Here is a 27,513-nt window from a genome sequence, read left to right as displayed (position 1 = left end):
CACACAGTCTAGAATGCAGGCCTCCCAACATCCAGACTGAGCTTGGCTTGAGAGGGTCTCAGGGTGCTGCAGGGGCCCAGACGCCACCACTCTCCTGCTGTCCTGCCCCCGGCTGCCTATCCCACCTCCCCTGCTGCTCCTGGGTAGAGAGGAGCGTCCTGCCAAGGGTCTCCTGCACCAGCTCGGGTGTTGGGTGTTGGTGTCACTGATCAGCAGGTGCCAAGCTTCCTGCAATGGAAACCCAGGAAGTGGGCTGGGCGAGAACACACGCCCTTTGTCTGCCAGCTCAGAGTCCTGCTCCCTGCCTCCCTCCCTGCCAGGCTCAGACCAGCTTTCTTCTCCCTCAGATGGCCTGGTGGGCCAGGGGGGCCAGTCCTCTATTAGGGTTGTGGCAGGTGAGACCCCAGGTGGCAGGAACGGGGTAGGGGAGAGGTTTGGGGACAAGATCGAGGGCAGTGGGATTTTCTTCTCCCCAAGACTGCTGGGGAGGAGGGCACCGCTTGCCCACAGAGGGTGGTTGGTGCTGACTCAACAAACATTGGTCAGGTACCTATTATGTGCTGGACACAAGTTGAGGAGCCAGTGGGGGTCAAGTTCTGTCCTCACCATACTTGCAGGGGGTGGAGGAGACGGACATGCAAAGCAAGTTAATACCACTAACTACCAAGAGTAAAACGTGCTATGAAGGAACAGAAGAGGCTGAGACAGAATAAGGGGTGAGGGGCTGCTCAGGGAAGGCCTCTCTGAGGAGATGACGTTTAAGCTGAGATGAGGAAGAGCCAGGCATGAGAGGAATGTTGTTAGTTGCCATCAAGTTGGCTTCGACTCATGGCAACCCTATGTACAACAGAACAAAATATTGCCCAGTCCTGTGCCACCCTCATGATTGCTCGAGTCCACTGTTATAGCCACCGTGTATTTTGAGTTCCTTCTAACCTTATTCCAGTGCTATAAAAAAATTTTTTTTTTTTTTCAGGCAATATTCTGTTGTAATTCATAGGCTCATTGCCAGGCCTTTCTTCCTACTCTTTCTTAGACCGGAAGTGCCACTAAAATCTGTCCTCCATGGATGACCCTCCTGGGATTCGAAATACTGGTAGCATAGCTTTTGGCATCACAGCAACATGCAAGGCACCACGACAATACAATAAACTGACAGACGGGGGTGGATGAGAAGAACAGAGGCAAACGTTCCAGGGAAAAGGAGCAATGGGGAAAATCTGGGCTTTGGGGTCAGACTTAGGCTTAATGCCCAGCTCTCTGGTGCTGGCTGTGTGACCTTGGACAAGACTCCCCCTCCAAGGCTCTGTTTCTTCACCTGTAAAGTAGGGGAGCTGGACTGGATGCCCTCGGATGGGGACATGAAGATTCCATCTGCAGGACTGTTAGGGACAAAGGCACTGAAGGGGCCCACCCGGGGCCTGGCCTATAGTTAGTGCCCACAAATTGAAGCAGTTGTTATTCTCGCATCACTCTCTCCTGGTTTCCAGAGCTCTCTGCTCACACAGTCCGCACTCTCCTCTCCAAGAATCAAGACTAGCCTGGGGAGATCCGGGTGAAGGTGTCCGCTAGCCTGTGGTCATGCAATTTTTCTCCCAGGCTCCCTGAGCTGCAGCCCCCGTGAGGGACCTGGAGGGAAGCATCTGCCTAGCTGCCCCTCCCCTTGGCAGGATCCCCTCTGGCCAGGTCAGAGCAGAGCTACCCTGCGCCAGCCTGGGGGTGCCGGCTGCGCAGCTGCATGAGGTTACACTGCAGAGTGGGGTGTCCACCCTTGGCAAACAGCCTCCGAAGACCCCGGGCCTCCCCTCCCAGGGGCTCCCCCCCGTCCTTCGTTCATCCTCCAGTCTGCCTGCTTGGAGTCAGGTCAGTTGAACACCTATTTCCCAAGTACCTAGTGTGTGTCAGGTCTCATGGTAGGGGCTGGCAGGGGTGCAGCAGTACAGAGAAGTGAGAGGTCATCGCACAGGCGCAGGGGTGGGGGACAGTCACAGATATGAGTAACATCAGTGTCTGTGAGGGGTTCCACTCTGCTGGCCTGTTACCTTGGGCAAGTCACTTCTCTTTGAGCCTCAGCTTCCTCTTGCAACCTGTGGGTAGCAGTACCTCCTTTGTGGCTTTGTTATAAGGACTTGATGGGATAAATGTGGATAAAAATGCCTAGTGCTTAGTAGGTGTTCAGAAATGAACTCCTTCCTTTTTCCCACCACATAGAGGATAGAGGTTTCGGAACATTACAGTGAGGTGGGCAAAGTGCTGAAGGTGAGGAAGAAACTTGGTCCCGCTGGAGAATCTAAGGGGCGTCCATGGTTCCTGCCAGCTCACCATCACCCCCTCCCTTGCTTTTGGTAACAGCACCAAATTTCTGTTTGGGGAGCCCTACCCCCTCAACTCTCAATGCCTGGGGTTGCTGCACCTCCTGGTTCTAGGGATGCATATATGACCCAGGCCTGACCAATCATGGTGGCTGTTGGTTTTGAGATGAGCACCAGACCCAATCTCAGTCCTGGTTCTGTGCTGCAACTATTTGGAAAGAGGCCATATTTTTCCAGCCAAGCTTTTCCAGCTGTTAGCTGGTAGGATGCAAACTTGGCACCACCATCTTACCACCATTTGAACCAACACAGAAGACAATAGAGCAAAGAGACAGAGAAAGAGAGGTAACTAATTTCATCATTTAAGCCACTGGATCCAGCCATGCCTGAAATCCTACCTCTGGATTTTTTAATTATATGAGTCAATGCATTCCTTTTTTTCCTTGCTTTTTCCTCAAACAGTTAATGTTGTGTTTCTGTTGCTTGCAAAAGTCATCATAAATACTGGCGAGACTTCATGAGTCCGGATCGCCTCCCCGCCCTGGCAAACTCTGTATCCTTGTTGCCACTTTTGAGAAGCCTTCCTTGATTTCTCTGGGTAGGTTTAGGGGCCCTGTATATCCTGTGGATACATCCCATTACTGCTGGGCACCAATATGCTTTCCTCACCAGAGTAGTAGCAGGGGCTGTCTTATCGCTCCCTGCATCTAGCAGAGTGTTTGGCACATAGTAGCGATTCAGTAATTCCTACAAAATAAATGAGTATAGGGTCTACAAAAAAAAAAAAAACCTGCTGCCTTTGAGTCCATCTGACCCATGGCAACCCCATTTGTTACAGTGTAGAACTGTTCCATCGGGCTTTCTGGGCTGTGATCTTTACAGAAGCAGATTGTCGGGCTTTTCTTCCGCAGCCTGCTTGGTGGGTTTGAACCACCAACCTTTAGGTCATCGCGCACAAACTGATTGCACCGCGTAGGGCCTTGAGTAGTTGTATACACAAATGTGTAAGTACCAGTAAGTAGTAGTATAGGGTGGGTTGGGTTAGTATAGGATAGTGAGTGGCTCAGAGCTTGGGTTTTGGAGTCGGACCCACTTGAGTTTGGATCTTGGCTCCTTCACTTATTAGCTGCGTGATCTTGAGCAAGTCACTTAATTTCTCTGAGCCTTGGGTTTTCTCCTGGGGAGAGAGAGAAAACAATAATCAACTCCTTACCTGGTTGTCCTGAATGAGATAATTCAAGAGAAATTCTTAGCACGGGGTTATAATTCCTTAATAAAGAATTGGCATATTAGCAACTCTGCAAATGAAATGCAAATATGCTCATCTTTCTCTACTCAGGGAGCAGTCTGGTGAACAAAGTCAGGGAGGTGGGGGACAAGAGACAGGAGGGCCTGGCTTCAATGCCCTTCATGCCCTCCTCCCTGAAGATCCATTCTTGCGTCTGCCGCCAGGGATCAGTGCCTCTTTCCCTCCTCCCCACCACCACTTCCCCTTACTGTAATGTGGCTGTTGACCCTTTAGATCAGAAAGGCTTGGCTGAGAAGTCGCAGTCAGACTCTGAGCTAAGTGCCCTACATCTATCATATTGTACAATCCTTGCAAAAGATAGGGAACTGAGGCACAGAAAGTAACTTACCCTAGCTCACACCATTAGTAAGTGGCAGATTCATTCAAACCCAAACAGTCTAATTCAGGCCCCTTTGTTGAACTGGCCAAGGGGGTCAGAGCCCCCCACCCTCAGGTCCCAACCCTGTGCCTTCCTGCCCGGACGGGGCCCAGTGTCCCAAGACCTGGCTGTGGGAACATCACCTCGGCCTTAAACTCTCCCAGGTCAGGGGCCTGAGTGGCTCTGGCAGGGCCCACAGTTCCCCCACCAGGCCATTCCTCCCATCAGTCTGCACAGGCTCCAGAGTGAGGGCTGGGAAGTGGTGTAGGCCACAGAGGGGGCCTGAGACTCAGCAGGCTCCTCGACCCTGGCTTGCTGGTAAGAGCCTCCTCTGTGGACAGACGGGGAAATCCTGGCCTCAGCCATGTTGGAGAGTCCCTGAGCCTGCCACAAGCCTTCAGGGGCCAAGGGGGAGCCCCTTGCCTCACAGATCCCATCCCGCTCCTTAAGCTCCTCACTCCCACTGGGAGCCTCCATTCCCGTCGGCATCTATCCCACCTCACCCATGGCAGTGTCTGTGGCAGCACCCCAATCCTGAGACCCCTCCTTACTAAAGTGTAATATGGCCCAGGCTTTCCCTGGGCCCCCAGCTGGCCTCCTTACCTCTCTCACCTGAGGGTGGGCTTACTGTGAAGCTAATGTAGGCTATGCACAGGTCTCTCACTTGCAAGGGCCCCTGTGAGGGCTGGGAGTTGCTGGGAACCACAGAGTGTTCTAGGTGGGGAGGGAAGCCGAATTACACTCAGGAAGAATTTCCATTAAATGTTCATGGCAGATTGCCCAGAGAGGTGTGAAAGCATGACCCAAATCTCCAAGGTTCCAGTAATTTGTTGTGCTTTCCTTTTTTCTTCTCTCATTCTAAATAAATTTTCCCTTTCATACGAATTTTATATTCTTTTTCCTAAAGGGGGTCCTTAAAATTGGATTCACCCCTGCCGTTGCTCCATGCAGTCCAACAGCCACGCAGTGCTCCGAGCTGTCCTTCTGGAGCAGTGTCTGATCATCTCAGACTCCCCTCCCGCTCACAGCCCTACCGGGGCTCCCTGCTGCTCTCTGGGTGAACACCAAAGCCCTCACTGTGGCCCTGTGTGTTCCTGCCATTGTATCGCATGCCCCCTCTGCTCCAGCCACGCTAACCCTCCCTCGATCCCTCTAAATGGCCACTCAGGAGCCTCAACACCAGGCTGGGAGCTCCCCCCATCCTTCAGGTCTCCACCTCAACAGCCCTCCTTCAGCAAGGCCCCCTGAGACCCCAGACCACGTCACTCTTCTCACAGCACCTGGACCTTACCCTCCAGCCCTGGCCACCACTGTCAGGAGGTCCCCCATTTCATTCACCCAGTCGTTCAAGCCAAAACCTATTAGCCATCCAGGAGTCCTATCTTTCTCTCCTAAAAAGTCACACTGCTTCGGTTTTTACATCATGCTAGAACATTTTCTGTTAAACCTCTTCGAACACAATTAAACTAGTTGCCATTGAGTCAACTCTGATTCGTGGTGACCCCATGTGTGTCAGTAGAGCTGTGCTCCATTGGGTTTTCAATGGCTGATATTTCAGGAGTAGATTGCCAGGCCTTTCTTTCCAGGCACCCCCAGGTGGACTTGAACCTCCAATCTTTTGATCAGCAGGTAAGCCTGTTAACCATTTGTGCCACCCAGGGACTCCTCTCTCCCTCAAACCTCCACCTAACTGATCAGGAAATCCTATTAACTCTGTCTTCAAAAGAGGTCCAGAATCCTACACTGATGAGTTGTTACAGGGGAAGGGGGAGAGGGGTGCAAGGGAGGGAGAAAGAAGGATCCAGTGCTTGGGAGACACTGAGCTCTTGTTCATGGTAACAGTATAATTTGGGAACGGATAATGGTGATGGTTGCACAACATGACAAACACAGCATCACCGTACTGTACGTGTGAAGATTGGTGAAATGTCAAATGAGGGAGAATAGGGAACCCAAGGTCGAGAAGGGGAGCGTGTTGACATGTCATGGGGTTGGCAACCAATGTCATAAAACAATATGTGTATTAATTGTTTAACAGCAAGCTATGGCTGCTAACCAGAAGGTCGGCAGTTCGAGTCCACCAGCCACTCCTTGGAAACCCTATGGGGCAGTTCTCCTCTGTCCTATTCAGAGGAGCTATGAGTCAGAGTTGACTCGATGGAAGTGGGTTAATGGGTAATAAAAAAAAAAAGATGCTGCTGCAGTCGTCCTATTAGTAGCACTAATAATAATAACATAGTAGCACTATAAAAAATAATAATAATAAAAAAATAAAAGAGAGGGAAAGTGGTCCTGAGTCCACTTCTTGCCACCTTCCCTGCTACCACCCTGGTCCAAGTCCCCATCCTCTCTCCCCTGAATTATTTCAAATGCTTTTGAGCTGGTTTACCTGTTTCTAAACAGGCTATTCTAAAAACAACAAGAAGAGGAATTCTTTAAAAATGAAGTCAAGTTATGTCACTTCCTTGTGCAAAACCCTCCACTGGCTTCCCATTGCAGGGCCACAAAATCCCAACCCTTGGCCGTGGCCCTCAGTGGTCCCCATCCCTGCTACCTCCGTGACCTCATCTCCAGCCACTCTGCCTCCCCTGTGATGCTCCAGCCACACTAAATCTTCTGCTGTTGCCCAAATATTCCAAGCTTGTTCCCACCTCAAGGCCTTGGCACGTGGTATTCTCTTGGCCAGGGATGTTCTTCCCTCAGCGGTTTTTTTTTTTTTTTTTTGAAAGCCTTTGTGTGTGGTCAATATATACGTAACAAAACATTTGCCATTTTAACATTTTTTACGTGTACAATTTAGTGACATTAATTACATTCATCGCGGTGTTCAACCATCGCTACTATCCATTCCCGAAAGTTTCCATCGCTCTTAACAGAAGCTCCATGTCCCCTAAACAAGGAGTCTCCCTTCTCCCCTCCCTTCAGCCTACCCCTGGTAACCACTAATAAACTTTGATTTCTATACACTTGCCTACTATAGATATTTCATATAAGTTTCCCTCACTTCTTGCTTGGCAGGCTCCTTACTCCCTTTAGGTCTCTGTTCAAATGTCCCCACTTCACAGCAGCCCTCTGTGGAAGGCAGCCTCCAAGATGGCGCCCGGTGGTCCTAATCACCTGGCATTCATGCCCTCATGTAGGCTCTTCCTCATGAGAGTGGGCTGGACCTTGTGACTTGCTTCTAACCATCAGAACATAGCAAAAACAGTGGGGTGTCACTTTCAATATTGGGTTACAAAAAGACTGTGACTTCCGTCTTCTCTTTTTCCCTGCTCTGAGGGAAACTAGCTACCATGTTGTGAGTCACCCTATGGGGAGGCCCATGTGGCAAGGAACTGTGGGAGGCCCCCGGCCAACAGCCAGAGAGGAACTGAGACCCTCAGTCCAACAGCCCATGAGAAACTGAATCCCACCAACAACCACATGAGTGAACTTGGAAGTGGTTCCCCCCTTGGTTGAGTCTTGATGGTGACATCACAGCCTCAGCCAACACCTTGATGGCAACCTGTGTGAGACCCTGAGCCAGACGACCCAGACATGCTGCACCTGGATTCCTGAGCCTCAGAAACTGCGAGATAATCAATGTCTGTGGACTTAAGCTGCCAAGTTTGGGGACAATTTGTTATTTGGATTATCCATGGTTTTATCCTTTACAAGCGAGGATGGTGAGACCTCATCCTGCTTACTTTGAACATGTTAGCAGGAAAGACCAAATGCCAGAAAAAGACATCGTGTTTGGTAAAGTCAAGGGTCAGTGAAAACGAGGGAAACCCTCAGTGAGATGGATTGGCACAGCAGCCACAACAATGGGCTCAAACTAACAACGATCTTGAAGAAGGTGCAGGACTAGGCACCATTTCATTCTGTTATACATAAGGTTGCCGTAAGACTTGAAGGGAACTAACAACAACAACAATTTGTTATAACAAACACACCCTCCCTAGCCACCCTACCCTGTCATTTTCCATCTTTATTTTTCCTTGCAGCAGAAGTCGACACTTGATTGTCGCATGCGGTTGTCTGTCTCCGTCACACAATGGGACCTCCACCAGAGGGCAGTGTTGTCCATTTTGCTCATCTCACCATCGCCGTTGCCTTGCACAGTGTTCCGCCCCTCAAAGATATTCAGTAAGTATTTGTAGACTAAACGAATAGTTGAAGGAATGCAGGATGCCCAGAGGGACTGGCCACAACTCAAAAACATAGCCAGAAGTGGGGGGGCCAGGAAGGGAGGTGCCAGTTCATCCCCATTCCAGCTGCCCCAGGGGTTACCACCCCCTCTAAGCCGGGACTTCGGGCTCTATTCCCCCATCTCTTTGGAACGACATTGCTCCTACCCCAGGACCTTGGTCCTAGGGTGTCAGGGCCCAGGATTTGAGCTCTCATGGCCTCTGTGGGAGAATATGTCCCAGCTTCATGTCCCCGCCCCAGTTAATACAATCCGGATTTTCCTACGCCCTCCAGACCTCCTGCCTATTTTTCTTTTTTTGGTGTGAAGATTTTGGTAAATGTTTCACTTAGAATGATCTAATTTTTGTACTCATGTCAGACTTTTTACAAAAATAATTTAATAGATAAGGAAAGAATCCGATTCCAAATGGTCCCTGTGCCCATAAAAAGGAAGGGACTGCTGAGTTCAGGCCTCTCCCAGCCCTGTCCCCGAAGGGTCCCAGCAGCCTGGGCACCTTCCAGCAAAAACATCAGGCCCTAGTTGGAACCTGTCACCCAATCTGGGTCTGGTAAAAGGTTGGCCCTGTGCCTACCTAACTGAGCCATTTCCTCCTGGACTGAGACAAGCTTCCTGCCCACAGGGAATGCACACACTGGGGGTGGGGGTCAGGGTGGGAGTAGAGGACAGCCTGGGTCCTGTATTGGGGAAGGTGGCAGCTACAGGCATTTCCCAACCTCAGCTACTACACCTTGGGGCTGGAGGCCCATCCTAGTGGCAGGGCCAGGAGCAAAGGTTAGAGGTTGGGCTCGAGCTGACAGAGGGGTGGCTATTCCTGGGAGGATATGCAGAAGCCACATGGCCCCAGCCATGGGTCCAGCAGGTAATAAACTCCCAGGCCAGCCTTTGAGTGACTGGGGCGGACTTTGCTGAGAGGCAGAGCCCCTCAGGGCCTGGAACCTTCAAAGTCCCCCCTCCACAATCCCCTCTCCCTGGTGCCTTCCAGACAACCGTGACCCTCACAGCCCCATGGAGGCCCATTGGTTGGGAGTCTCCTTTGCCTTCTGGGGGTTCTCCTGGAAAAGGGCCCTGAGCGGGGGCCTTCAGTCTCTGTGGGACCAGAACTCCCTGCAGGCTGTGTGCCTGGGCCCAGAGACCATCACTGTGGTGGAGCCTAGGGCTGCCCTGGACAAAGGGAGGCAGAACCACATTCCAGAGCCCGCCAGAAGCAGACTGGCCACATTCTTCACACCCACCTATTAGTGTCCCTGGACCCTAATCCTCAACAAGAAGGGGGCAGCAGGGGGTGTACAAAGCACTTGAGCTCTAAAGTCAGGCTGTCTGGATTCAAATCCTGGTTTTGCCACTTACTAGCTGTGTGTCCTTAAGCAAGTTCCTTAGCCTCTCTGAGACTCAGTTTCTGAATCTGTAAAGAGGGATAATCACAGTACCTGCCTCTTGGTGCTGTTATCAAAATGAAATGAGATTTCAAAAAGCTTTCAGCACAATGGTTAAAAAACAAAGCAAGAGGTGTTGACAAGGATGTGAAGAAATAGGAACCCTCATCCATTGCTGGTGGGATTGTCAAATGGTACAGCTGCTGTTGAGAATTGTCTGGTGGTTTCCCAAAAAGTTACACATAGAATCACCATCCAAAAGCCAAACCAACTCCGTTGCCATTGAGTCGATTCCAACTCATAGCAACCTTATACCACAAAATCCAGCAATTCTACTTCTAAGTATATAGGTATAAAAGATCTGAAAGGAGGAACACAAACAGATGCACGTACACCAGTGTTCACTGCAACACTATTCACAATAGACAAAAGGTGGAAACAAAGTAAATGTCCATCAAGAGAGGAATGGATAAATACAATACGGACTATTACTCAGTCATAAAGAGAAATGAATTTCTGATGCATGTTACAACATGGACAAACTTTGAAAACATCATCTGGAGTGAAATGAGTCAGTCACAAAGGGACAAATATTGTATGATTCCATGTACACGAAATACCTACACTAGGCAAGTATATACAGACCTAAAGTTATTGGTGGTTACCAGGGGCAGGTGAGGGGGAGGGGGAAAGAAGGAATCATTTCTTAGGAGACACTGAGCTTCTCTTAAGTGTGCTGGAAAAATCTGGAAATGGATAACGGTGATAGCTGCACAACTTGATGAATACAATGTCACTAAATTGTCCATGTGAAGAAGGTTGGCATGACAAATGTTTTGTTACACATTTACCACACACACACACACACACACACAAGAAGTGCTCAGTGCAGTGCCCAGCACATGGTAAGCACCCATCACATGGTAGCTGCTCTTATGACAGGCTCAGAGAAGTGCAGTCACTTGTCCAAGGCCACACAGCGGGTAGGCACAGGTACCCAACCCTGAAGGCCGGCCTTTTCCATACCCTCTGTGGGCTCCCCAGGCTGGGCCCTGCAGGGGGTAAGAGGCCTTGTCAGCACTGAGCTCTCTCCAGCTGTTTCCCAGCCTCGGATGGGGCAGGACATGGGCACCTCTACCCAAGACTGCAGGTGGGTGCTACGCCATGTGTCCACGCACCAGCCCACCCCATCCTCATCACCTCCTCAGCCACCTCAATATTAACCCCTGCCTGGGCTGCTGCTCCCCTCCCCCCAACCCTGAACTCCTTTTCTCTGTCTGCAAGGAGTCCTGTCCCCCGAGGGACTCAGTCCAGGTCAGCCCTGAGGTGCTATCCAGAAGCCTGCCCCAGACTGGAGAGCTGTGTAGCCTCAGAAAAGGCTCTTACCCTCTCTGTGTGTTTGTAGTTCTAAGGCACAGTTGAGAAAATCATCATCTTTATTGTTTGTGGAGAGAGTGAGGAGGCCACTAAAGGGGGAAGCCATTCTGAGGAGGCAGTTCTCCCCACTCCCCTGAACCAGGAATGCAGGTCTGAGGAGGCTGTAGGCACTGCCCACCCTGAGAAAAAGGGATCAACCCAAGCAGCCTCCAAATGTCCCCACCCTCGGAGGGTCCCCAGACCCAAAGACTCTCTGCCCCCTGTGGGGCCCTAAGTGCCCACCCTGAGCTCCAGGTGGGGGCCAGCCCTGCCCTTCTGCCTCCAGGCAGCATCCCAGGGCCAAGTCCTCATTGGTCAGTCTGCTCGAGCCTCAGACTCCAAGTCCTCCTTGAGGCTGGTCAGGAGGCGGCCGTGCGCCGTGGCTGGGCAGCTGCCGATGGCAGGGGCCTACTTGGCACTGACACAGAAGGACTCTGGGATGGAAAATCCTGAAAGAAGGTAGGGAGAAAAGGATGGAGGATACCACCCATTCCCCCCACCCACCTCCCCAGGGGAGGCCTCAGCCCTCCAATTATCCAGGACCTTCCTCCCATTCCAGGGCTTCTGGCAGGGTCTGTGGAGCGCAGCATGGGGTGGGCTGCAGGTGGGGTGGGGGTTACTGCTCAGCCTCCCAAATCCTAGTGACCCACAAAGAGGACAACCCAGGCCTGGACACAGAGAGGTCAAAGGTTCACTCCCTCTGCCCCCCACCCCAGCAGAGGTCACCCTAGCTCCCCTTGAATGTGGGCCCTATTTGGAGAAGGGCTCCAGAGTCTGGGGATGCAAGGGGCGGGTGCCCACCTGTATCTGACTAAGGTGGAGCAGGGTGCGGGCGCCTGCCAGGCACCAGAGCTCGCCCAGCAGAGAGAAGAGGATGCCCAGGAGGTCCAGCCAGCGGCCCACGGTCAGCAGCAGCACAAAGAGGCCACCCATGCGCACCAGCACCGTCTGCGCCTGCCTTTGCACGCTGGGGTGCTGCCGCTGCTCCTCTGGGGGCGTGGGTGGAAGGTACTGTCATCACCTGGCCACCGCATCTGCCACATCCTGGGGCTCCACTCTGAGGTCCAGGTGGCTGAGGCCCTGGACCTCCCCATGTCCCACCCACTTGCCTACCCTCCCCTTGCAGCCCTCCTGCTTCATCCCTGCCCCAGCCCCACCGTCTGAGCACCTACTGGGCACAGAGTGCAGGGGCGTCCTTTCCTGCATGCCCAGGTCTGATTTCTCAGTACGCCCAGCAATTCTTTTTGCAGAATAGCATCCCCCCAGCACACCTCGCTACTCCCACTGCCCCACCCTAGTCCAGGCTATCTTCCCCTCTTCCCCAGATTGTCCTAGGCAGCCCCCTCAGTAGGCTCCCTGCTTCTGTTCTTGACCCTACACTCCCTTGTCTGCTCAGCAGCCAAATGACCTTCCAAAAACAACTAGATGGGATCGTTCCTCTGCTTGTAAGCCTCCCAGGGCTTCCACGGGCAACTGGAGGAAACTCCAGGCTCCTCAGCTTGCCTTAGGTGGTCTTGCCCACAATGACCTGAGCCCCTGTTCCAACCTCACCTCATCTCTGACCTGCTCCCCCTTGCTCACAACCCCCCAGCCGTCCTGGCTTTCTTCTGTTCATTGAGCACACCAAGCTCCCTCCCACTTCAGCGCCTTTGCACTTGTGGCTGCCTCTGCCTGGACAGCTCTTCCTCGTCCTGGTCCTGCCGTCCTGCCACTTCCAGCCCATTCCCACCGTGCAGCCAGGGGGGCTCTTCCTGGAGCCCAGACCTGACCCCATCACTCCCTGCTTAACATCCTCCAATGGTTTTCATCACGCTGCCCAGCCTGGCTGACGAGGGCTCTGCAGTTAGGTCCCTACTCACTTGGCCAGCCTCACCCCCTCCGCTGGCTCTTGGCATGAAAGCCACACTCAACTCTCTTCAGTCGTTTGATGCCACCACGCTGTCTCTCACCTCTGGGCTTGGGCATATGCAGTTCCCTCTGCCCCAAATGCCCTTCCCCTCCCTTCCTTTCTTAGGAAACTCCTACTTACACTTCAAAGCCCAGTTCAAAGGCCATCTCCTTAGGGCTCCCACCGCACAGTGCACCCTTCTCTGAGCTACCCCCGTGTTGCCTCTGCCACTGGATCAGGTGCTCTGGGATGGCAGCGTGGGGTCTGACTGTTACCCTCACCGCACGTGAACGCTGCTCTGGCCCTGCCCATGTCCTCACCCTGCATGTAGATGACCAGCAGTGTATAGCAGATGGTGAGCGGCGTCCAGAAGCGCACGGCCTCAGAGGTGGTCAGGAAGTCCCGGTTGATGAGGGCCACAGCTGCCAGGTTGCCCACAGCAAAGGCCAGGGCCAGAGCCCGGCCCAGCAGCTCAGGGATGTCCTGTGCGCCAGCCAGCAGGCCCAGGCACACCCCACAGTAATGCCGGCTGCTGTGCAGCTCGTAGAGGCGGTAGACATGGCGGCGCAGGCGCCGGGCCCCTGAGCCAAGCAGTGCAGCCAGGCCGAGGGCCAGCAGCAGGTTCAGTGTGCGGTGAGGGGCGCCCTCCTGCAGGAAGCTCAGGCCACAGGTCAGACCACAGCCAAGCGAGTACTGGCACAGCAGGTAGAGCTGCAGCCTCTCGGTGCCCTGTGAGCCCTGAGTAGGGAGGAGACAGATGAGGGGCCACAGTGATGGGTGCTCAGGCCATCCCTCGCCACGCCACCGTGGGACCAAGGGGGCTGTCAGGTTACAGATGCTCTACTCCAGGTTGAGTGGACCTTGGGTGTCATTCCCAAAGACTGTTGGGACCTATGGGGACATTTCTCTGGGCTCTTAATTTCAGTCCTGTTGTTTGGGAGACATTTGTTTGCTGAAGGGCGGTGGTTCATCAAGACTTGGTCAAGCCTGACTCTGCCCCCTGCTGGTTGTTGACCACAGACAAGCCACTTAGCTGCTTTCCCTGGCCTTAGTTTTCCCATCTGTGAAATGGGATCACAGCAAACCCTTACCCCTGTGGTTGCGAGGATTAAATTGAGGTGATGCACGCAGAGTATTTAGTACCCCAAAATTCTAAACCAAACCGATCACGGTTGAGTTGATTCCAATCATAGCCATCCTGTAGGACACAGCAGAACTGCCCCATAGGGTTTCCAAGGCTATAATCTTGGAGCGGCCGGTAGGTTCGAACTGCTGACCTTTTGGTTAGGAGCTGAGTGCTTAACCACTGTGCCACCAGGGCTCTTCGTATTTAGCAGTGCCTGGCATCTGGGAATTCTTGATACACAGTGGCTGTCACTATTACTTTCTTGGGACTAGGGGTGTATCTACTCAGAGTGGAGACTTTGCTTTGATAATTGATAACCAAGTAGCCCATCTGCAGCCTCTATTCACAATCTTACAGAAAAGGGGGTGGTGAAAAGACTGGGGACCCTCCTATTGGACCCAGCCTCCCACGTTCCAGGATGAAAACTGAGGCCCAGAGCCCAGGAGTGGCTCCTCTGCCACCTCCCCGTGGGTGGATCTCACCTTGCCCAGAGACAGCAGGGTGGAGATGGCCCGGAGGGAGAACTCAAGCACCACCAGGGCGGCTACCCGGGCCCCCACAACGGTCAGGATCAAGGCCAGCCCCGTCAGGTGCACCATCTCCAGCGAGGCCCACTGGGCCAGCAGCCGCTCCTTTTCAGGCTGCCACCGCTCAGGGTCCCTATGGGGAGCAGAGTGAGTGGGCAGAGGTGCAGAACCACCAGCCATGGGTCCTGGAGGGAGGCCCAGTGCCCCCACCACACTCCCTGAATGGGGGGAGGTGGTCTCCTCCCCCCAATCCTCCCCTCAGAGGCCAGAACCAAAAAGCAGAGCCCAGGGGGACAGAGAGGTGCGCACTCACTTGGCACAGCCCACGAAGAAATAAACCTTCAGGAGGCTGCTCAGGATGGAGACTCCGCAGGCCCCGATGAGGCCTGAGGGGGTGGGAGGGAGGCAGGAGGGTGGGTGTAGTGGGTGGGGGCTAGGGAGGGGGACAGCCAGGGTGGTGGGAGCCCACTTGCACCGCCCAGAGCAGATGCCAGGAGGGGGCAGGGCTGAGGCGGGGCTGGGAGGAGGTGCTCACCTTGCAGAAGGGAGTCCAGGAAGCTGGAGCCCCACTCAGGGGAGGGGAGGCCAGGGAGCCAGGAGGGGAGGGCCAGCAGGGAGAACATGGCAGCCTGGGATCCAACCCCCACCTCTGGCCAGGCCTGTGCTGGGACAGACCAACGTCACTGGGCAAAGGTGTCAGTCAGTGAGGGGAAGGAAGGTGCTGGAGGGGTCAAAGGCCCATCAGGAGGACACCCCCAGGGGAGGGGAAGGGAGGCGAGCCAGGGGCCTTAACCCTTCCAGGACAGGGCCGCAGGAAGGCAAGGCCCCGGCTCCAGGGACAAGGGGTATTGGGAGCCAGTTCCTGCCCAGGTGCTGCCCATTTGGGCAGTGTGTGAAGAGGGCTTTCTCTGGTTCTATGAAAATCTGGTGCCTACTTTTCTCACCCTCCCCTAGGGCCTGAGCTGCACAGTACCTTCCAGAAGGCCCAGGCCTCCTCTTACATCTGCTTTCTGCTCTCTCTTAGCCTAAAGTATGGGATCTGCTCTCTCAGTCTAAGGTCTGGAAAAGGAGGTCTATCCACCCAAACCGGAGGTCAGGATCTGTTGTCTAGCCTGAGGTCTCGGTGTCTATCCCTGAAAACCTGAGGTCTGGGTGTCTATCCTTTCACAGCCTGAGGTCTGGGGACTATCCCTGCATAGCCTGATGTCTGGGGGTCTACCCCCACACAGCCTGAGGTCTGGGGGCCTATCCTCCCACAGCCTGAGGCCTGGGGGTCTACCCCCACACAGCCTGAGGTCTGGGGGTCTATCCTCCCACAGCCTGCGGCCTGGGGGTCTATCACACAGTCTGAGCCCTGGGGGTCTGTCTCTGCACAGCCTGAGGTCTGGGGGTCTATCCCCCCACAGCCTGAGGTCTAGGTGTCTATGTCTCCACAGCCTGAGGTCTAGGTGTCTATGTTTCCACAGTCTGAGGTCGGGGTGGGGGGTTCTATTCTCACACAGTCTGAGGTTTGGGGATCTATCACTACATAGTCTGAGGTCTGGGGGTCTTATCTCCCCCAAAGCCTAAGGTCTAGGTGTCTATGTCTCCACAGCCTGAGGTCGGAGGGGTCTATTCTCACACAGTCTGAGGTCTGGGGATCTATCACTATACAGTCTGAGGTCTGGGGGTCTATCCCCCCACAAAGCCTGAGTTCTGGGAGGGTCTATCATCACACAACCTGAGGCCTGGCAGTTTGAGGTCTGGGGAGTCTATCCCCCCCAAAGCCTGAGGTCTGGGCATCTATCTCCATGCAGCCTGAGGTCTGGGTGGGAGGGGTCTATCCTCCAAAAGCCTGAGGTCTGGGGGTTTGTCCTCCCACAGTCTAAAGTCTGGGGGTCTATCCCCACATAGCCTGAGGTCTGGGGGTGCTGTCCCTCCAAGATCTGAGGTCTGAGGGTCTCTCCCCCCACAGCCTGAGGTCTAGGTGTCTATGTTTCCACAGCCTGAGGTCTGGGGGTCTATTCTCACACAGTCTGAGGTCTAGGGATCTATCTCAACACAGTATGAGGTCTGGAGTCTATCCCCCCCAAAAGACTGAGGTCTGGGAGGGGTTTATCCTCAAACAGCCTGAGGACTGGGGGTCTATCCCCGCAAAAGCCTGAGGTCTGGGAGGGGTTTATCCTCAAACTGCCTGAGGACTGGGGGTCTATCCCCCCAAAGCCTGAGGCCTGTAGGCCTATCCCCCCACGGCCTGAGGTCTGGTGGTCTGTTCCCTGAAAGCCTGAGTTCTGGGTGTCTATCCTCCCCACAGCCTGAGGTCTGGGTGTCTATCCCCCCACAGCCTGAGGTCTGGAGGTCTATCCCTCCACAGCCTGAGGTCTGGGTGTCTATCCCCACACAGCCTGAAGTCTGGGGATCTATCCCCATACAGCCTGAGGTCTGTGGGTCTATCCTCCCACAGCCTGAGGTCTGGGGGCCTATGCCCACACAGCCTGAGGTCTGGGGGTCTATCCCCCCACAGCCCGAGGTCTGGGGGGGTCTATCCTCCAAAGCCTGAGGTCTGGGGGTCTAACTCTGCACAGCCTGAGGTCTGGGGTCTGTCCCCACTCAGCCTGAGGTCTTGGGGTCTATCCCCGCACAATCTGAGGCCTGGGGGTCTATCCGTATTCAGCCTGAGGCCTTGGGGTCTATCCCTGCACAGCTTGCGGTCTAGTGAGTCTATCCTTCACAGCTGAGGTCTGGGGGTCTGTTCCCCACAGCCTGACGTCTGGTGGGGTCTATGCCCCAAACCTGAGGTCGGAGTGTCTATCTCTCAAAGGCTGAGGTCTGGGTGTCTGTCTCCCACAGCCTGAGGTCTGGGGTTCTAATCCCCAGCAGCTCGAGGTCCAGCTCTACTCTGTCAGCTCCAGGTTTGGGAGGATCAATGCCTCCACAGCCTGAGGTCAGTCTATCCTTCTGATGCCTGGGGTGTGGTCTACCCTTTCATCCAGGGGTCTGAGAGGGATCCTCTTACAGCAGGTCCAGCTCAAGTCCACCTCTGCACCCTCCGCTCTCTCAGGCCTTGGGGCTGCCCACCTATGACGTACCTCCCTGTGTCCACTAGGTGGCAGACCTCACCTGGGTCAGATGGGGTGGGGCTGGGCCCCCTGGAATCCTTTACCAGACAGAAAGCAGAGGGAGGAGATTCAGGGATGGGGGATGCTGGGGCTGCCAGCGGAGGGGAGTCATCGAAGTAAACAAAATAGAAGACTTTATTGATTTGGCGTGTGCGGTGAGAGGGCTGGGGTGGGGAGGAGGTGTGGCTGGGGAGCAGCTCTCAGCAGACAGGGTATGGTATGGAGGGTATGGCATGGAAGGTGGTTCAGGCTGCTTGACCCTGGCCCTGTCCTACCCGTTCCAGAGACTCAGTGCTTACTTCTGTAACACAAAGGTCTTTGCAAGGCCTTAAGAAGACATCCTTGGTGGGAGTGTTGCTGGAGTTCAGGGAAGGGGCCCAGGATGAGGATATGGAGCTAATCTACCCACTTTGGGTAAGCCACTTCCCTTCTTTGGGCCTCAGTCTCATCATCTGAACAATGAGCATCACAAGAGCTCCCTTTCAGAATTGTCTAGAGAATATGTGCAAGTGCCCACCCAGAGCTGGGCACCTGGGAGGCTGTCAATAAAAACCTCAGGTGAGAGGCCCTGGCCTCATGGTGCACCCCAGGGTCTCCTCATGTGTACGCTGATCCCTAAGGGACACCCTAGTCCCCCGTGGTTCTGGCATGGCGGTGCTTCTCTCAAGGGTATAGGCTGGGGGTCAGAGTTGAGTTCCAGTTCTGTCTCTGCCGTTTCAAAGCTGCGTGGCTTTGGTCAAAGCCACTTAACTTCTCTGAGCCTCAGTTTCCTCATTGGTTAAAGAGGATTTTACCTGTTTCATACTGTTTGGGGTGAAAAGCAACACACTCGTTAAGGACCCCTGGTGGTGCAGTGGCAGTGGGAGAAAGACATGGCAGTCTGCGTCCATAAAGATGACAGCCCTGTAACCCTGATGGGGCCGTTCCATTCTGTCCTCTAGGGTGGCTAGGAGTGGGAATTAACTCAATGGCAACAGGTTTCCATACTGTTTGGAAGTCTCTGAGTGATTCAAACGGTTAATGTGCTCAGTCACTAACTAAAAGATTGGAGGTTCAAGCCCACCCAGAGGTGCCTCAGAAGAAAGGCTTGTCAATCTGCTTCTGAAAAATCAGCCACTGAAAACTCTGTGCAGCACGGTTCTACGCTGACACACATGGGGTCACCGAGAGCCTGTGTTGGCTCGATGGCAACTGGTTTGGCTTGGTTTTCTTCATACTGGGAGATTAGACAAGTTAAGGCAGCTCAGACACTCAGCTCCAGGTGAGGGCTCCAGTTCTTGTAGCAACGAGTAAGGCTCTGGGATGAGTTAACCCTGTACACAGAGGGAAGAGAACTTTCTGGAGATCAGGGCGGGCGGTGATTCAGGGCAGTTGCTGTGGCCCTGCCTGGGCTGTTAGGCTGGGACCACAGCTGTCCACTCTCTCCCTGGCCTGTGGCCCTGCCCTGGTGGGCTGTGGCTCTAGGTGAGTACCCAGCTGTGGCAGTGCCAGGGCAGCGGTGGGGAACGCCTAGGCACCCTGCTGCTGGGCCCGCCCGGCCAGTTTCCGGAGCTCATCCCAGAAGAGCATGCTGAGGATGGTGTGGGGGCCCAGGCGCAGGTAGGCGGGGCCCAGACCCTTGTAGAGCGCCAGGGGGCCCTCCTGCCGCCAGATCTTCACCAGGCAGTCGGCAAGGCCCCCGTACAGCTGGCCCTGGGGAAGGACACAGGTGGGCGTCACTACAAAGTCTGTGAGATCCCTGCAAGGGCTGTGAGGTCCCCGGCTGGCACACCAACTGTGTCTGTGAGTACAGGGCTTGCATGTACAGTGTCTTTGTGCCAGTCAGAAAAATGTGGCTCCCCACGCTCGGTGGGTGGATTACATAAAGAGCTGACCTTCTGGGCTGCAAAACTAGGAAAGGGGTGGCTTCCCACGCTCGGTGGGCGGGTTACATAAAGAGGTGACCTTCTGGGCTGCAAAACTAGAAAAGGGGCCCTTCCTGCAGGCAGCCTCAGTCCCACGCCAGGGGCTCGGTGTGGCTAGCAGCACACTGGCAGGCTCACCCCCAGCTTGCCCTGTGGCAGGCACCTTTGTATTGGGCACAAGCCTGCATGCACCATTGTATGACAGGGCCCCGTGTGTGTCTGGGCCGTGAGGCTGTCACTACCAATGGAAGGCTGCGGAGTCAGGCCTGGATTCCCATTCTGGCTTCTCCACCTACCAGCTGGGTGACCTCAGCCAAGACACTCAATCTCTCCGAGTTTCAGTTTGCTCATCAGGAAAATGGGAATTGTTACAAGAATGGAATAAGATCTGGATGTGAGAGCTATTAGCATTGGCATGGGACATAGGTGCTCCACAAACAAGCTGAAGTGATCTGTATGTAGTGTGTGTGTGTGTGTGTGTGTGTGTGTGTGCGCGCGCGCTCTCCAGCTCCCCACCTCCTCCCCACCCCCCATCCCCAGCTCACCCTGCCAGTTCTGTCCACGGGCTGATTGTACAGCCTCGTGCTGACCACATCAAAGGGTGTCATGACTGCGGCCACAGCGATGCTGCTGATCATGCCCCCAGCCAGGGCCACTAGCCAGCTGTCCTCCGGGAGCCACTGTGGGGATGGCATGAGCTGCTGATCCCTGCAGCCACCCTCCAACCACGTGATCGCCTCCCCACTCCCAGGAGATAGGGGTCAGAAGAGCTGGGGCAACGGGGGCAGACAGGGCCCTCCAGCCATTCCCCATCCCCACTCCACCACTCCGAGCTCCTTCACAGCTTCAGGGTTCACTGCTGACCCCCACTCCTGCTGGGCCCAAGGGCCAGGGTCATGACCTCAAGGACAGAGGCAGGACGTCTGTCATCACCCCTTCAAATTCTCTGTTTGGGGGGCCAGCTAGGGATGTCTGGGATGAGGGTACAAACAGTTGTGGAGAAAGCAAACAGTTCCCCCCCAATCCTGTGTGTCTGTGTGGGTTGGCACAGGTGTCCCCAGCCCCTCACCTGTTGCTCCTGCACCCAGGCCTTGGCAGAGGCGAAGGTGGCCAGCTGGGCAGCTGAGCCCACCGTGACACGGGGCACAGCCCCACCCACACCCCGCCACAGTCCTGCCAGGCCCTGCTGCCGCCAGATAGTCTCCAGGGCACCCAGGATGCTCTGTGGGGAGAGGGCATGGGTCACTGGACAGCCCTGTCCAACCTGGGAGGCTGATCGGCCCACCCAGCCCAGCCTAGGGGGCTCTGGGGAGCGGTGGGTCTCACCTGGTGATGGTGCTGGTGCCCCACAGCCATGGCGGCCACTGTCTGGGCCTGCAGCTGCGTCTTGACCTGTGAGAGTGGTGAAGACAGAGGGACTTGGGGACGGAGGCCTGGGAGAGCTGTCTGTGTTGAGGGCATCCCCGCCAGGGCCCCCAAAACCCAGCATGTGATGGTCTCACACCTGAGCTCAGGGGACAGATGGAATAGAGTTAAAGGTGAAGGTCTGGAATCAGCCTGGGTGTACATCTCAGTGTGACTGGGCAAGTCACCTAACTTCTGTGTTTAAGTTTCCTTGGCCTGGAAGAGTGTTCTGAAGATGACATTAGACGCCTGTCCAGCACGCAGCCTGGGATGTGGGAAGCCCTTGCTCAGTGGACACTTTTGCTCTTAACTTGCACAAGGTAACAGTGCCATCACACCTCCTGTGAACTTCAGCCCCCTCCTTTGGCTCAGGGCCAGTGGGACAGGAACCCTGGGGGAGTGAGCCTCAGGGCAAGGAGCTCTGGGCCAAGGAGCAGATTCCAGGACTGGGGTGGAGTGTTCGGGAGAGCAGCCACACCCAGCCAGCCCCACCCAGCTCAGGTCCACTGGGGCCAGCCCCTGGAGGATGCAGGGGCCCCAAGGAACCCGCGTCACAGGGTGGTGGTGGATGAGACAGGACACTCACCAGGTAAGCAGGGCTCCCCACGAAGGCTCCCAGGGCCCCCGCCACGGCGCCCGCGAGCACAGTGCCACCCGGCTGCTGGGCCAGGCCAGCCTGGCATGTCAGGCTGTAGCAGTAGAAACGGACACCGTTCATGAGGCCCTGGTAGAGGAGGCCGGCAGCCAACCCCTTCTGCAGGCCCCACAGCCCATCGGCGCGGACCACCGCGGTCACGGAGGCCAGAAAACCACGGTACAGTCGCGGATAGGTGCCCCGGGCCCGCAGCTCCCCCTGCAGCTGCAGCCGCGTCTTCACCACCTCCAGAGGGTTGGTGAAGACACAGGCCAGGCAACAGGCCGAGGCCCCCAGCACCAGGTCCACAGCTGGGGGCACCGTCTCCATGGCCTCCGGGCCAGGGGCCGGCTGTGCCCGGGTCAGGGGCATGGGCTCCGGGCCTGGGGTGGCGTCTCCTAGGCTGCCTGCAGCCCCGCGGGGCCGCCGGGCCGAGGATCAAGTGGGGCCGGGGCCATTTCTGTAGGGCAAGTGTCCCGATGAGACAGGCCCGCAGCTGCCTGCCGGCCGGCCTCTACCTCGGCAGTCCACCTGCTCGGCTCTGCGGGCCCGGGGCGGCCGGAGCCCGGGACACGCCCCCGCTGGCTCTGACCAATCCCGGAGGCTCCTGACCCCACACTTCGCGGTCGGGGCGGGGCCTGGGGCCTGGGATCTGGGGAAAAGGTCACCAGGGACTGGAGGGACAGTGGGGGTGGGGAGAAGCCTCCGGTCAGCCTGGGCCCCTCCTTCTGCCCTCCCTGGGGTTCTGAGGCGAAGTGCCGGTGCCTGTGGCTTCGCCAGCCCTGCTCCAGGGCAGAGCCCTAAGCGAGGGGCAGCTGCCTCGCCCCCACCCCATCACGGTCAGCGCCTGTGTGACTTCCGCCTTCCAGCCTCAGTCTTCCAAACCATCTCCCGGTCTCTGAGCCCATTGACAGCAGGCGCAGAGGTAGAGAACGGCTCCAGAGCCCCAAGAACTTGATTTTGAAACCCAAGCTCTGCTATTATGTGTGACCTTACGCCAGCCAGTCATTTCCTCTCTCTGAGCCTCAGTCTCCCTCACTTGTAAAATGGGGATTTTTTTTTTTCCCCCAACGCATCAATTTTATTGCATCTTGTTTCGGTAGTTGGACAACTCTTAGAACTTACTCATCAGCTTGTGGGCCTTTATCAGAGACATACATACGATCCAGAAATGTTCTGATAGCCTTAACTGTTGGTGGCTTGCTGAATGAAAGCAGATGAATCTAAGTTCAACGTCATTTCCTTCATAATTAACTCATCTTTCTGGGCTTGAGATACTAAATGAGCAACACCTGGCCTCCTCCAAATCCTACAGATGTATTTTTCACCCAAGAAATTTCCGATTTCAACAAGAGGCCTTCTCTCCTGAATAACGAGTTCGGTTGGGAAGTGAGGTCATCTAGTAACGGAAGCCCAGTGTACCACCCTTGATCGTGTCCTGTACATGACTACCGATGATGGGAACTATAGTCAGTTCCTATTTCCCATCAACACAAAACCTCTTCTTTTTCTTTCTGAGACTGAGTTCTGTGTCGATGTGATTGAAATCCCTCTGCAGGGTTCCTCTGGGGCCCTTCACAGTAACTGTGCTTCCTTCAGGGTGATGTCAGCAGTCTGGTTGCTGAGAATGGTCTTCATGCTCAAAGGAGATAGGGCAAAGAGCGCAAATGCGGATGCTGATACCTACTTCAGACGGTTCTTTGGAGAATTAGAGATGTGTGGAGTGTGTGGCTAGTACAGTGCCCTGCTCGGTAAAAGGTGGCCCATATCCCTGCCTGCCTCTGGCTCCTATCTCCCAACCCCTGTCCCTAGTAGGGCTCTGGATCTCCAGAAGTGACCACGTGACTTTCATTACTACCCCACTAATGACTTGCCCACCAGGCCTGCCCCCTTCTCCTGGCGTATACCAGGAGAGGCAGGAGCTCTGTGGCTCCCGTCCCAGCTTTGTCCACCCTGAAGGAGGGGCTGGTAGGGCAGGACGCGGGGGCGGGGGGGCCCTGGATGCAAATGGCCCTTTGGTGCCTGGGGAGAAAGGAACTCCTACCCTGAGCACTGCTGTCAGGAGCCATTCTGCCCACCTTGGTCCAAATCAAGAGTTGGACCAGCCCTACCCAGAACCCCACACCTTTGTAGCCTCCATGCCCACCTCTTCCAGGGTCCACACTCTGCCCAGTACGGGACCCTTGAATGCCTGGGATGTGGGGGACTCTGACTCAGTGGTAGCTTTTACTCTTAACTTCTACAAGGCCACACAGGAAGAGGCCTCAGTGCTCCCCGGCCTGTGCCAGCAACGGATGGGCAGCTCGGCAGCCCTCTGAGCAGCCCCCAGAAGTAGTAGCTCAGCAAGAGGCCATGGGGACAGCTTGGACTCTGCTGAGTTTATTCCAAGAGTGGCTGGCACTCATCCCCAGAAGGCTGAGGCAGGAGTCTGGCCTTGGCCTGCCCTTCCCTGGGATGTGTCCTGGGACTGGAGCTGGGCGGCTGCAGGAAACAAGAGGGCAGGCAAAGTTCAAGCCAAGAAACTTCCTGGAGGCCTGAGCTTCTCCAGGTGGGGGCACCACAGGCAGGCCCCAGTGAGCTGGCCCCCAGGGTATCTTGAGTGTTGAGTGCAGAGGGATACTTACAGAATGAATGAATGAAGGGCCCCTACCCCCACCCTGTCAACAAAGGGCCGATGACAGCCATGGCAATATAACATGTCTATTTTATTTTAAAAAACAAAACCCAAACCACCTGACTCCTTCTCCCAGAGGGGGGCCCAACTCCAACCAAGTGGGCCAACGGAGGTGTCAATGTGGCCACCACGCTGCAGGCTGAAGCCCCTTCTCCCTCCCCTTTGCTCCCAGCAAAAGGAAGTGGCCTGGTTCCTGGGTCCTAGGGTACTGCCGGGTTGCAGGGAGAGGCAGGGGTGGTGGACATGCAGGGCCTCCTGGTGGCCCGGCCCAGGCCCTGGGCTCTGGCGGGGTGGGCGACGGGTGCCTGGGGATGGCGCTAGTGGAGCAGCCATGCAGAGACTAGTGTCCCAGCTTCCCTGCACAGCCAGGCCGAACGTTCAAAAATGAACAAGGATGGCCAGGCACTCAGGGCCTTAGAGTGGCCCTGAGCCTCTGCCTGGGCCCCTGACCCACAGAGCAGAAGAAGGCGCTCCCGCTCTTCCACTTCTTTCACTTTCCTCTTAGTCTAGATTATTCTCCTCATCATCCTGAGGAGACACCACCAACTGAAGGCACCAGGCCCCGGGAGGAGGGTGTGCATCTGCAGAACCCACAGGGCTCAGACCCCTGCCCCAGCTCTCTCTCCAGTCGCTGCCTGCTGGGCAGGATGCCCAGGGTATCGGGCACCCCGCTCTGGATCCCTGGGGGGTGGAGAGACCCCACTCAGCATCCTGCTGCCCAGGGCAGGAGTCAGCTGCAGAATGGCACGCAGCACGGCCCCGAGCAGCAGCAACCCAGCGTCAACAGTGTGCGTGCCGGGCAGCATGCCTCCCTTCCCACCCACCAGAGACGCCAATCAGTGCAGCCTCAGCACCAGGGGTCCCGGGAGGCTCTGCCACGGCACAGGCTGTCACTTCGCTGCCAGGCGCTGTGGATGAGGCTCAGGGCGTCCTCGAATTTCTTCTGGGTGGAGGCTTCCTGGATGGCCTTGTGTGGGAGGTCCACCTGTGGGGTATGGGGGGAATCTGAGGGGCTGCAGCACTGGGTCCACACACCCATAGAGCCATGGGGGCCTGGGCATAGGCCTGGCTCTGCCTTGGCCATGGAGTCCCCCAACACCAGGGTCACCTCCCTCAGGAGCCCCTTCCACACTGCTAAATCCTCGCTGCTCTTCTAGGAGGGGCTGGAGCAGCCCAGGGCTTCTGCTGATGGCTGATGGGACTCCTTGAGTGCCTCCTTCCGGAAAGGCCCCAGCTCTGAGGGGGGCCCAGAGAGGCAGACCCTGCATTGAGAAGGCCTGGTCTGGACCTGCTCTCTCTCTCAGGCTAGCTTCCTAGGGCTGGTACACAGCACATGTTCTAAACAATTTTTACCCCACGATTAAATGAGTGTCTTTGAGGTTGAGGGGTGGCCTGCCCATCTCGGGTCCCCACCATTTGGGTACAGCTCAGGCCCACTGTGAGCACTTCATTCACGCTTTTGGATTGGAACTGAGGAGGTCAAGAATTAGGTTTCCCGGCTTCTGTTTTCAGCTCTAGCCTCAGACTCACCGGGGACTCAGGGTTTTGCCTCTTTGGTCCTATATTTTTGTGTCTGTCCCAGAGCTATTGGCATGTTGCTGTCTCCAGGACCCTAGAGGCAGGGCCCTTGGCTCTGGCCTCAGTCTGCCATGCAGGGCCAGGCCCTGGGTGCAGCTGGGGGCCTCCTCCCCCAGGGGTGGCTCTCACCCCCCAGTGTTCCAGCTGACACACTTCTGGGGCAGTGAGCTACCTGGTAGATGGTCTTCCATGCAGCACCCAATGCAGATAGGAATCGGTCCAGTTCAGAAGGGCAGCTCAGGTAGATGACCCAGGGTGGGAGGAGCTGCTGGCTGTCCTGGGAGAACTCCTGGGGAGAGACGGGCCTCTGGTAAGCAGACCCAGCTCCCTCTGCAGGGGCCTGCCACCACACCACCCCCCAGCTCACCAGGACACAGTACTCCTTGCCCGGCTCTGAGCACGCGGTGCTGATGTCGGCCAGCCTGGCTGTGCCCAGGGAGCGGAAGAAGCTGGTCTGGCAATCCTCGTGGCATGTGAAGAGGCAGTCATCGGTGATGACCAGGCAGCAGGGAATACAGGGGCTGGGTGCTACCCCCTGGGGGATGACCTGGGAGGCCATTGGGACAGGGTCAGGGGAGGGGCCAGTGGTGCTCTCTAGGGCTGATCTGGAAAGGTCTCCCAGCCCCTCTGCCTCACTCTCTAGAGGTCAGGCAGACTATGCCCACCCCAGGAGTTTAGATGTGGGGTGAGGGTGATGTTGGGAGTGGGCCAGGCTGCAGGGGACCCTGAGCTCCAGGGTCTGCTCCCAGGCTGCCCCCAGAGACCACCTGTCGTGGCATGTGTGGGTTTTGGGAAGCAACCCTGAGGTCCTGGCTGGGGTCAGGCAGGCCCAGGGGATGGTGTGGAGGGAAGGAGCTTACCCCCTTGGACACGGCCTGACAGAGGTGTTGCATCCAGTCAGCCATCTCAGCCTCGCTGTTGGCGCTGAGCTCCAGGCAGGGCCGGTCAGCGAGGATGACCTGGAAGGCGTGGGGCCGATCCGTGGTGTTGGACCTCCTGCAGCCACCGCACTGCTCCCCCCTGGGCCAGAGGAGGAGGGTGAAATGGGAGGCGAGGGGAGGGCTGGCACGGTGAGAGCCCTTGGGCTGGCCCAAGGTGGGCGAACACCAGGGCTTGCCCCAATCCCAAGGGCTGGAGGATCCAGAAAGCTGTCTAAACCCCTGGGCCTCAGGAAAGGATTAAAGCTCCACCCCTTTCTGTGGGACACCTTCTATTTTCATTATCACCAAGATCCTTCAAGGTACTTAAGCATGGCCAGGCAAGAGGGTCCGATCGGCTCTTAGCTCCAGCCTGCTCGGCACTGGTGCGTATTCACTGAGAGTCCTTTTTCTGGGGCCTGATGTCTATTCTACGTATGTATGCGTCCATGTGCCCATCTGGTTAGGAGCTCCCAGGAAAGGGACTGCCTCCCCTATCGGACTAGAAGGGGTTCCCTGTAGCATCCAGAGTTTGGCCAACCCCAGGGTAGCAAACAGGGCTGCGGGATGGGCTGAAGGAGAGAGGCTGACCTGACAAGAGGGAGAGCCATCTCCAAACAGGGGGATGGGAATGTTGGGCCCAGGCACAGCTGGAATCTTGGCCTTCAGGCCCCAACACCTGCCCACCCACCATCCCCTGTAGCTCACCCCATGTTCACCGAGAGCAGAGGGATGACATCAGTGCGGTCTGGATACTGGTAGAGGATCCCATTGCTGCAGGGACCAACACAGCAGGGTGAGAC

General features: G+C 55.9%; 3 protein-coding genes across 4 annotated transcripts in view; all 3 read right to left on the bottom strand.

The window, feature by feature from the left end:
• Positions 1-11,319: 11,319 nt before the first annotated feature.
• On the bottom strand, positions 11,320-15,396 carry TMEM82 (transmembrane protein 82). Its single transcript, XM_064281334.1, has 6 exons — positions 15,037-15,396; positions 14,815-14,887; positions 14,457-14,634; positions 13,169-13,586; positions 11,762-11,949; positions 11,320-11,409 (listed from the first exon to the last, which is right to left on the bottom strand). The coding sequence occupies exons 1-6, from the start codon at positions 15,122-15,124 to the stop codon at positions 11,320-11,322; spliced, it is 1,035 nt and encodes a 344-aa protein (XP_064137404.1). The 5' UTR covers positions 15,125-15,396.
• Positions 15,397-16,249: 853 nt separating this feature from the next.
• Positions 16,250-22,061, bottom strand: SLC25A34 (solute carrier family 25 member 34). The gene is made up of 5 exons (XM_003413148.3): positions 21,494-22,061; positions 20,830-20,895; positions 20,573-20,725; positions 20,049-20,183; positions 16,250-19,291 (listed from the first exon to the last, which is right to left on the bottom strand). The coding sequence occupies exons 1-5, from the start codon at positions 21,911-21,913 to the stop codon at positions 19,109-19,111; spliced, it is 957 nt and encodes a 318-aa protein (XP_003413196.2). The 5' UTR covers positions 21,914-22,061; the 3' UTR covers positions 16,250-19,108.
• Positions 22,062-24,227: 2,166 nt separating this feature from the next.
• PLEKHM2 (pleckstrin homology and RUN domain containing M2) overlaps positions 24,228-27,513 on the bottom strand; it is a 42,839-nt gene continuing 39,553 nt past the window's right edge. For both annotated transcript variants that reach the window (XM_064281333.1, XM_023552035.2), the window contains 5 exons: positions 27,419-27,484; positions 26,654-26,813; positions 26,161-26,340; positions 25,966-26,082; positions 24,228-25,200 (listed from right to left, as the gene is read on the bottom strand). In XM_064281333.1, coding sequence (XP_064137403.1) covers positions 25,063-25,200; positions 25,966-26,082; positions 26,161-26,340; positions 26,654-26,813; positions 27,419-27,484 — 661 coding nt within the window. In that variant the 3' untranslated portion in view covers positions 24,228-25,062. The remainder of the gene's footprint in view (positions 25,201-25,965; positions 26,083-26,160; positions 26,341-26,653; positions 26,814-27,418; positions 27,485-27,513) is intronic.

The sequence above is a fragment of the Loxodonta africana genome, chromosome 3 (assembly GCF_030014295.1).
Source record: "Loxodonta africana isolate mLoxAfr1 chromosome 3, mLoxAfr1.hap2, whole genome shotgun sequence".
Taxonomy (NCBI): domain Eukaryota; kingdom Metazoa; phylum Chordata; class Mammalia; order Proboscidea; family Elephantidae; genus Loxodonta; species Loxodonta africana.
This window is presented reverse-complemented; position numbering and strand designations above follow the sequence as displayed.

Bases quoted from the DNA above. Each gene is read 5' to 3' on its own strand.
- TMEM82 (XM_064281334.1), bottom strand. From the start codon at position 15,124: ATGTTCTCCCTGCTGGCCCTCCCCTCCTGGCTCCCTGGCCTCCCCTCC. The intron at 13,587-14,456 runs GTGAGATCCACC...CTCCCTACTCAG, and splicing joins CCCTGCTGTCTCTGGGCAAG to GGCTCACAGGGCACCGAGAG. The intron at 11,950-13,168 runs GTGAGGACATGG...CCACGCCCCCAG, and splicing joins GCTGGTCATCTACATGCAGG to AGGAGCAGCGGCAGCACCCC.
- SLC25A34 (XM_003413148.3), bottom strand. From the start codon at position 21,913: ATGCCCCTGACCCGGGCACAGCCGGCCCCTGGCCCGGAGGCCATGGAG. The intron at 20,896-21,493 runs GTGAGTGTCCTG...CCACTCTCACAG, and splicing joins TGGGGAGCCCTGCTTACCTG to GTCAAGACGCAGCTGCAGGC. The intron at 20,184-20,572 runs GTGAGGGGCTGG...CCATCCCCACAG, and splicing joins CCTGGGTGCAGGAGCAACAG to TGGCTCCCGGAGGACAGCTG.